Here is a 10,152-nt window from a genome sequence, read left to right as displayed (position 1 = left end):
TTCAATTAAACTCGCGTTTCACCAAAAAGCCCAGCATTGTCGCGGCCGTTCATAATCGATGGTATTTGGGTAAAAGCTCGGAAGTTCTTGATTTATGTGGAACAATTTTTACGTACGTAATTTATTCAAAATTTGCGATGCGAGTGTTTTGTGGCATAGTTAAGGCTGGGCCAGACTGTTTTAAACAAGCCCTCCACATCGGTCTCCAACGCCGGTTTACAACAGTGTAAAACCGCGTGTTGTATTGTAAACCGCCGTTGGAGACCGATGTGGAGGGCTTGTTTAAAACAGTCTGGTCCAGCCTTTATGTTAGCATTTATTAATAGACTAGATAATGCCCACAACATCGCTCGTGTTCATATAGGTTTTTGAGAATCCCGCAGAAACTATAAAGAGTCTTCTTCTTCTAGTGTTATCTCCTATCAGAGAGGTTGGCAATCATGCATTGTCAGGATGTTCGTCTACGGTCAGATCTTAGTTTGCTTTGTATTATAAGCTGTAGCAGGTTATATTTTCAATCGCGCATTATAATATGGTCCAGATATTCCAACTTTCTCCTTTTCACATATTTAAGTAACTCAGTGGATTTTCCCATTCTCCGTAAAAAATCTCTATAAAAAGTACCGTGTTAATTAATTCAGGGTATAGAATATAAGCTATTTTGGATTTGAGCCAAATCGATTTGGTGTGGATCGATTCCACATGAAGGAATAACAAACATTCAAACATTCAGTGATTTAGGTTTTTCGAAAATCCTGTAGGAACTCTTTGATTTTCCGGTATAAAAAGTATAGCCTACATTTCTATCCCCGGGTTTCAAGCTATCTCTGTACTTTCCATGACCGTAATTCGCATTTATAATATTAGTAAGTATCGATTAAAATGATACGATACGATTTTCTCAATAATATGTCTCTACCTAAGCCTTCTTTTTGAATAACTCATATAAATCGTGATCAAGCAGTGACTTGTAAAAGGAGGATGAAAGCTCAAGGATTTAATGGTCTACGGCGTAGCCTGGGCGCTAAAGATATTCTATTTTGGGCAAAATTCATGAAAATTATAGCAAATTTGAGATTGCTTATTGCAAAAAGCTGAAATATCTAAAAGCGCCTACGTATATTTTATCATTAACGTTACATAATATGTAAGATTTTTTGACTGTTTTAAATAAAATCACTGGTTTTAATAAATAACTACTCAAGACACAATTTTAATAAACACTATATTGATCCACGCGCGTGAATTTGGGTTTTGAAATTCCCGTGGGTTTTGTTTTCCGGGATAAAAAGTATTACATGTCATTCTTCAGGTCTTAAATATACTCATGCAAAAAACCATGTCAATCCGTTGCTTTAAATAAATCCTCGTTAAAGTAAGTGGCCGAAATAAGAATTATTTTGTGTCTAGTTGAATAATCCGAAAGCCGGGATAACAGGTCACGCGCGCACGTCTGTCGTTACTCTCTACATTTTATTACGTCCCATTACCCGAGATTAAGTCGCGCTTTTATATCATACCTCACTTGGAAATAGGCTGAAGGTTAACTAAAATTATACCTGTCTTGTTTACTTTTTTGTTCCATATAATATATTCGAAAATGACCCTAAATTCAGTCATAGATTAGTAAAGTATCTAAGTTAATCTCTATCTAAGTTAACGGTGACGAATCATTAATTACTGGTAACTAAAGCTAATCACATTCCATATTAAGTATAATCTCAATAGAAGTTAGCAAAAACTTTATGCCGCGAGCAGAAAAAAACATAGGGACTTTGGCATTTTATCCACGCAAATATGGTGCTCAACTAACATTGGAAAAAATCATAATATTATTCGTGTATGTTTTTGCTTATTTAGATTTCAAAAACATTCTAACTCGGAATAACAAAGATAAAAAATAATGTCCAACAAAGCAAATAAAAACTAATTAGTGGAGTTAAAAATTTAAAGCACTACACTAACCCGTTACTTAGCGAGCTCATAGAGCGAAACTTGGTATGTAAATGATTCAAGGTAGGTAATGCGTTTGAGGTCAAGCCACCCTCCGCTGTACATACCGGGATCCTGCTCGCTGAATAACGTATGAGTCTCTGCGAACATTTTCACTTAACATTCACATTTCTACACGTCTGTAAGTTATGGGTAAAGTTAAAAGGGAGGGCATAGTCGAAATTGCCCAAAATGAGTTGTAGCCAGATGAGTTGTTGTCAATCCAACTGCTCGCTGACTAACATAATATAAGCCACTGCGTCCATTTTCAATAACATTCACATCTATGTATAAGTCTATATACTACGGACAAAGTTTAAAGGGTTTGCAGACTCAACATTGCTCAGGCAGAGTTGTATTTGATGCAAAACTTGGTGTAACTCGTTCTCACAGGCTGCGTAAGCGTAGACGTAGCGCGTACCATTGCGTTGTAATGTATGAAACATGGCACACCGCTTGCGCTAAGCGTGACGTGACTATGCGTAACCCGGTGTGTTAGGGGCTTACGTGCGTCACTACGCACGTGTCACGTGTTGAATTGGTGTGAATCGGCCTTTAATGATTCAAAATATGTACGCATCTTAGGTTGTAACAGTGATGGGGTATGATGAGGCCAAGTAAATGGTTTATTAATTAATCAAAATAAGAACACAGCGGGATTAGGTTAAGGTTATTAGAGGCAACTTTGTTGATAGGCTTTTGGCAAAGTAGAACATACCCTTTTCCGGGCAATGCTAACATTGAACTCTCTCTAAACTCAACCCGTAACTTACCTATACAAACTCTCTGCATACAATGTTTCAATTCATTTCATAGAAATTTATTTACAGACCTTTCTAACTTTTGGCAAAGATAATGTGTATATACCCAAAATATCTTATCTTTTTAGCTGTTAAAGATTACCATTGACTCCATTGAAATTAACTTTGAAGGACTTACATCTAAGTAACTGATTTAAGACTTCGGTGAATACAGATTTAGAACTTTTATAAAGCGATACCTTTTTTCAGACGTTTACTTGTGATTGATGGCCTTATCTTTAGATCGCCTCTATAGATCCGATAGAAAACAAAATTCAAGTAAACTTTTACTTAGTATTTTCGACAGACCTAATCTTATTCCTTTCTCATTCATGGAATTCTATATGGAGAGTAGCTGACTAATCCCGACTTTGCACGTAAATCGTCATAAAATGTTACAGTAAAACTCATGGCATAGCATAATTACTATGCACCTACTCGTACTAATATTTTTCTTGAAATGTTTCCAATTTATGAAAGAACGATTAGTTAACAAGTGTAAATTAAAAATTTTCAACACCCCCGACAAATCATTTTCAAATATATAATTATGTATATCTAGGCAACGTCCATCTTGACAGCTTGACATTTGTCAATTGACATAATATTATGAACCTAACGGTTATGTAACCTTCTTTTCTACAAGAAAACTAGAAAAGAGCTGATAACTCTTAAACGGCTGAACCAATTTTTTTGGATTATAGCTAAGAACACTCTCGATCAAGCGGAGCCACCTTTCAAACAAAAAAAACTAAATTAAAATCGGTTCATTCGTTTAGGCGCTACGATGCCACAGACAGATACACAGATACACAGATACACAGATACACACGTCAAACTTATAACACCCCTCTTTTTGGGTCGGGGGTTAAAAATAGATAAAGTAGACGTTTTAATTAATTATTAAAGTAATCATTAATGAAGCTTGTCATAAGTTTATTAAAACTTTGTATTAATAGAACGGAATAGAGTAAATTATTATTATTCAAGTAATTTTTTACAAGTGCTTTTATTTATCAAAATAATTGACCACTCGTTCGGAATGCCCTTCCTACCGAGAAGAACCAGCAAAAAACTATTGCGACTAGCCCAAAATTTGATCTTTATTCTCTACATACCTAATTAGACAGCTGCTTAGATTTGATCAGTCTTTTAGACCCTTTTTTTTTTTTTTTTTTTTTTTTGCTGGGAAATGCTTTTACGCATCCCTCCCGGAAGCAGAGCTGATCACGCTGCTTCCGGGGGGGTATGTGGGACTCGCTGGCAGAACCAGAATACCCACTAAAACCCAGCGGGGCCGTCTGCGTCATGACGAGACGACACAGGAACGCAGTTTGCATACCACTGTGCCGTCTCAACGATACCGCCACATTACTGGACATCCCTATGGGATGCCGACGCCTTGTGTGTGTTTATGTCTTCATTTAGGGCACGAGGTAGCGCGCATATTGGCGCCTCCTTTGCCCCTGGCGTTTACGGCGTATGGGATGAGCGTTGGGATCCAGCTCTCTTTCCCTTTCAGCCGCCTCCTTCAATGCCATCACCTCCTCACAGAAGGACACCATTGCCGTCCAACAAGTCTCATTGGCGATCATCGCGTTTATCACGCTTGGGAGCGATAGATCGCTGCCCAAGATGAACGACAATGGATGCCTCTGCGGCGCCCAGGCTGTGCATTCCGCCAGTGTGTGCTGTGCCGTATCGGAGGGTGCACCGCATTCGTGGCAGGCCGGGGTCACTTCCCGCCTTGCAATCTGGTGCAGGTACTTACCGAAACACCCATGTCCTGTAAGCACCTGCACCAACCGATAGGTTAAGGTCCCGTGACGTCTTTTCAGCCAGTGCTCCAGGTGGGGCTGTATTGCCACGACAGTCAGGGTGCCCGCAATAGGGTTTTGCAAATCTTCCTTCCATCTGCTGATCAGGGCCGTTTGTGCAATGGCTCTGATCCTTTGAACTTCGTCCGGACTTGGCCTCTCACCCTGAGCCCTCAGATCCGCTCGGTACCGGTACACCTCCGCATGCACCTCGGCCTGGAGTTCCCACGGTGGGTCACCCGAAAGCAGCGTAGCAGCGGTCCATGACACTGTGCGGTACCCCCGGATATTTCGCACAGCTATTATTCTTTGCGGTCTCCGCAAAAGCATTTTGTTTTGCGGAGACAGAGCTTGCACCCACACAGGTGCCCCGTACAGTGCCATACTCCTCACAATTCCCGCGTACAGCCGTCTGCAAGTAGACTCAGGCCCTCCAATATTTGGCAGCAGTCTGCCGAGAGCTGCGGCGGCGTTGACAAGCCTGGGACCTAGCTGCTTAAAATGCGCTCCAAAACCCCATCGTCCGTCCAAGGTTAGGCCCAGGTATTTCATAGAGGCTTTGACCTTCACGACTGTGCCCTGGACGTTGATTTGCGCGTCCCGGGGTGGACCTCTGCGTGAACCATGGAATAGGAGGGCCTCAGTTTTGGAAATTGAGACCTTCAGGCCCAGCATCCGTATCCTGTCCACCACCATGGACGTGCCGACTTCTGCAAGGCGAGCCGCTGCCTCATAATTCTCCCCACGAGCAGTGACTAGGGTGTCATCAGCGTAGCACAATACCCTCATCCCCGGAAGCAGTGGACCCCGCAGGAGCCAATCGAAACCAACGTTCCAAAGGGTTGGCCCTAGTACTGAGCCCTGCGGGACTCCACTACCTACGCGGTGCCGGTACAATCGTCCATCGCTACCTTCCCAGATGACATCTCTCTCTTGAAGGTATGCCTCCAACAATCTCCTGAGATAGGGTGGCACTTCATGGTACCGAAGTGCCTCCCGTAACGTCTCAAAAGGAAGACTATTGAAAGCGTTTGCGACATCGAGAGAGACCGCAAGGACCACGTCCCCTCTCTCTACCGCCTCCGTGGATAAGCTCTTCAGGGCATCTAGGGCATCTAACGTCGAGCGGCCCGCCCTGAAACCAAACTGCACCTCGGACAGACCCGGTCCCACCGTCTTAAGATGCGAATTGAGACGTGCGGCAAGAATCCTCTCGAAAAACTTGCCCGTCTCACTAAGCAACACAATCGGTCTATATGCCGCAGGGGAATCTAGCGGGCGGCCCTCCTTCCGCAGCAGGCACAACTTTCCATCCTTCCATGACTTCGGGAACTGTCCAGAGCGCAAGCACTTGTCAAACAGCTCTCGAAGCCGCTCCGCCAGGTATTCCAATGCTATGTGAACCACCTTACCCGGGACACCATCGGGCCCCGGTGCCGTCTTTTTGGTCCGTAAAGGCTCGCGGGCAAGGTCCATCTCCTCCTCCGTGATAAGAGGGACATCCAGAACTCTCGATTCACTCCTAGAAGGAGGGGCCATCACCGGAGGGACGTGACCCAGGGAGTTTGGAAACAACTCATCCACCAGCTGCACTAGAAGGTTCGGCTGCAGGGTTTCAGTGATCGGTGCACATTGGGCGCGAAGTTTGTTGCGCGCCATACGATAAGGGCGCCCCCACGGATCCCTGTCCAACGTCCTCAACAGTTCATCGCGGGCCAGCTCCTTAGCCTGTTTTATGGCCAGTTGCAGCGCTTTTTTTGCTTGGCGATAGGCATCCTGAAGTCGGTTCTCTAAGTCCGGGTCTGGCCTGTTCCGCCTGCGGCTTCGGGTATACTCCCTACGGGCCCTAATGCAGGCCGTGCGAAGGTCTGCAATTTCCGCCGACCACCAGTACACGCAGCGGCGGCGAGGCCGTCGCCGGGCTCTCGGCATAGCTGCGTCGCAGACATTCACAAGAGCATTGCGTACTAATCTCGCGAGTTCCTCTACACCAGTATCAGTATTATTGCCGGAAGTGGACCACCGCTGGACAATAGCCGCTTCTTTAGCCAACTCTCGGTCCAATTGGCTAAGGCACCACCGTGGGAAGTGACTAGGACTCCTGGGAATCCTTACCGATACAGATGTGTTGGAAATCCCAAAGCGGATATATCGATGGTCTGAGAGAGTCTCCACATTTTCCTCCACTTTCCAGTCGGTGACTCTTCCAGCAACTGCGGGTATGGCGAACGAGAGATCGACTATAGATCCACCCTGCTGCCGCACACATGTATTCACCGCTCCTCTATTGAGTAGAGATAGGCCTGAAAGGAGAGCCCAGACCTGCACAGCCCGTCCTCTTTCGTCGGTGGAGGGACTCCCCCACGCCCGAGACTTTGCGTTAAGGTCACCGAGGACGATGACGCGCCCACCCGTTTGTCTGAGGACAGCTGCTCTGACTGAGTCAAGGTAGGCCTCAAACTCAGCCAGGCTACGATTGGGCGAGAAATACGTCCCTATAATGACGAATTCCCCCCATTTTGCCACCGCATAACCCGGGCCACTTTCTATCGCAGAGAGTGGGGTACTGGTATTGTTCCCGGTCACAACCACCACCGAGCCGTCTAAATCTCCCACCCAATGAGATTGGTTAGGGACGTAGTAGGGCTCGCATGCCACCGCCACATCTATTTGCCACTCTGCTATGGACTGCAGCAGAAGGTCCTGAGCCGCTGCACAGTGGTTCAGATTCGACTGGAGGAAGCTGATATGGGACAACTGGTTCATGATATCATATCAGATCCCTCCTGTGTTTGGTCACGTCCAGCGTTGACAGTGCTCTGATTTCCTGGAACTGGCCCACCCTTTGTGTGGGGAGGACTACAGTTCTTTCCTCCCATTATATGGTTTGCAGGCAGCCCTGCATCCGCGCACACCGCACAACGTATCTCTCTCGAGCAAGCCAGAGATTTGTGGCCGTCACATCCGCACCGGAAGCACAGATTCCCCCGGTCCACCGTGGAAGGGCAGACCGGCCTTGTATGACCAATACCAAGACATTTGTAGCAGCGCAGGGGGCGTCGCTCGAGCACGCGAACCTCAGCGGAGCTCCAGCCAACACGGAGTTTGCCGGCATCGGACAACACTTTGGCCGCCTCAACGGGACAATGCACGGTTACCCATCCCATCCCCCTGGGACCAGTCTGTACTTCCCCGACTCTTATTGATTGAGCAGCGCAATTCCCCACTCGCGCCACAGCGGAGGCCACCTTTTCCTTCGTGACTGAATCGTCGAGTCCGGTAACCCTAAGGGTCGCGGATTGGGAAGGACGAACGACGCTTGCAATACCGTCCAGAGCCGTCCGAAGTCTACTTGCCAACAATTCGGCCTGCTCTTGTGTCTGGTTCCTGGGAAGTTCCAGCAACCTGGCGCCAGTTGCAGCTCGGCTTATCCTCATGCCCTCAGCAATGCCAAACTCCTGCAGATCAACACTCTGCTCGGCCCGCTCCAAGACTTGGGAATAGGTAACACCCCTCTCCGCTGCCTCCGGCTGCAAGGTAATAACAACCGCAGCGGTCTTTGGGGAGGCCAGCCTTGGCTTAGCAGGCTTGGCAGAATTAGCCGCGGGAGTGGCTGTCGAGGCTACGGGGGCAGGGACTTTCTTTCTCTTCCCCCTTCTCTTTACAACTGTGGCCCAGTCATTGGCAGTCGGCTGAGAGTGGCTCGGACCCGCAGCAGACTCCGTGGTTCCAGCAGGAGATGGGTCAGTCATGGTGTCCCGGGTTTCCGGTTCATTCGGGGCTGCCACAGAAGAAGCGGCCGGCTGAGATGCCGACACCCTTGATCGTTTCCGGTCCGATGACAACGGTGGGCGATGCACCCTTTCGGGCAGAAGTCGCTCCTCAATTCCCGCAAACCGAGCGTCTAAAATGAGGCCCACCGAGGAAACAATGGAGGCCTTCAATTCCTCGATAAGGTCACCGCTTAGACTGGGCGCGGGAGTGCCCTTTGCAGCGGCAGCCATAGAGGCCCTCATGTCACTGAATTCCCGCCGATGAGCCTTCAGCTCGTTTTTGAGAGTCTCAACCTCACTACGTAAGCGATCGTTATCGGTTCTCAGCCGGCGGGTCTCCTCCGCAACGGTTCTGGCGGCCAGGGTGTCCACAACCTCTTGAAGCTTGTTGGCCGCGTCTTTCAGGCGCTTCACCCAGGTTCCTTTAAGGTTCCCCGACTTGGTAGCGACCTGGATTATATTCGCCACATTGTGGTCGCCAAGGGCCCGCAACTCGTCAGCACTGAGTTTGCTTGGGTCGTCTACATGGACCTGAGGTACCTCTTCGGGGTCCGATACTACCGCAGGCGTCTCCTTGCGGTACACGCGATCCCTCAGATATTGGTTGAATTGTACCTCTCGCGCTTCCTCTTTGGCCTCTCTCAATTCGGCTCTGGCTTTAGCAATGCCAGTGCTACGACCTCTGGCTGACGATCTACCGCGACTTGCAGCGCCAGTCCTGGATGATGTCCTGGAGCCTTCTGAATCCGACTCTGATGCCAAGCCACTCGGGGCTCGAAAAAGCGGGCTCCGAGTCCGCGAGCCATCCCTCCTATCCTCCTCTCTACCTCTCTCACTTTTCTCTTCCTCCGACGTAAGTTTTGTTTTTGTTTTATTAGTCATATTTGTTCCCACGAGTACAGGGGAAATACGTGGTCCTTCCCTGGTGGTCCCCCTCCACCCGAGCAAGCCTTAGCGTAACTCGTCACGGGGGTCGGCCGGTACCCTGACGAGGTACGCACTAGCGACTGAACAACCCATCAGCCATGCATCCCCTCACGGTGCGCCGCCGCTTGGGATTCGGGGTGATTTTTTATAGAGGTTTTCTTCCTCGTGGTCCGGGCGACCAAGCCAAGACCCTCGGTCCCATTGTGAGGTCGTGAGACATGACCATGACCACTCCAATGGGATTACGATACGTGGCGAGGGCCGCGCAGGACTGGTACCCACACAGCCTTTTCAGAGGCAGGGTAAGTGCACACTGAGCTCGCCTTTCCCTCCGAGGGATTATCTCCCTCCACCCTCGCGTCTCATCCAATGTGCCCTCTGCTAGTCAGAGGGACACGTGGAGAAACCTCCCCCCCCTGCCAGGTCATTAGCCACAACTAACAATATCCCCGTAGAGAAATTGTTAACCATGTTACCGGGGCGCACCGGCCCGAATACTGCTCTTCCCCCCGGACGACTCCAGATGGGACCAGCAGCACCCAGGCACACTGGGAGGTTACCTGGCTGGCGCCCCAGTCTTTTAGACCCTGGAGGCAAGACTCACAAGAACATAATATTACTGGCAACTTTGAAAGTAATTTATTTTAGACGTTTAAGCGTGAAATATATTAATATGAAATTTTTACATTTTCTCACAAAAGCCATTATTCATGAAGTTTTGTTTGTATTTTGTTGTGGTTTTGACGGTGATGGAAATACCTTTAATTATATTTTTTTTTAGAATCAAAACTTGAATATCTTTCTGATCACCTGCCATCCTCTCCAAACAAACAAATATTTAAC

General features: G+C 47.7%; 2 protein-coding genes across 2 annotated transcripts; both read right to left on the bottom strand.

Moving 5' to 3' along the window:
- Nucleotides 1-6,576: 6,576 nt before the first annotated feature.
- LOC123872072 lies at nt 6,577-7,375 on the bottom strand. Its single transcript, XM_045916203.1, has 2 exons — nt 6,725-7,375; nt 6,577-6,594 (listed from the first exon to the last, which is right to left on the bottom strand). The coding sequence occupies exons 1-2, from the start codon at nt 7,373-7,375 to the stop codon at nt 6,577-6,579; spliced, it is 669 nt and encodes a 222-aa protein (XP_045772159.1).
- Nucleotides 7,372-9,264, bottom strand: LOC123872071. The gene has a single exon (XM_045916202.1). The coding sequence runs from the start codon at nt 9,262-9,264 to the stop codon at nt 7,372-7,374; it is 1,893 nt and encodes a 630-aa protein (XP_045772158.1).
- Nucleotides 9,265-10,152: the final 888 nt, after the last annotated feature.

The sequence above is a fragment of the Maniola jurtina genome, chromosome 14 (assembly GCF_905333055.1).
Source record: "Maniola jurtina chromosome 14, ilManJurt1.1, whole genome shotgun sequence".
NCBI lineage: Eukaryota > Metazoa > Arthropoda > Insecta > Lepidoptera > Nymphalidae > Maniola > Maniola jurtina.
The sequence above is the reverse complement of the archived record's forward strand: the minus strand, read 5'-3'. Positions and strand labels throughout refer to the sequence as shown.

Bases quoted from the DNA above. Each gene is read 5' to 3' on its own strand.
- LOC123872071 (XM_045916202.1), bottom strand. From the start codon at position 9,264: ATGACTAATAAAACAAAAACAAAACTTACGTCGGAGGAAGAGAAAAGT.
- LOC123872072 (XM_045916203.1), bottom strand. From the start codon at position 7,375: ATGAACCAGTTGTCCCATATCAGCTTCCTCCAGTCGAATCTGAACCAC.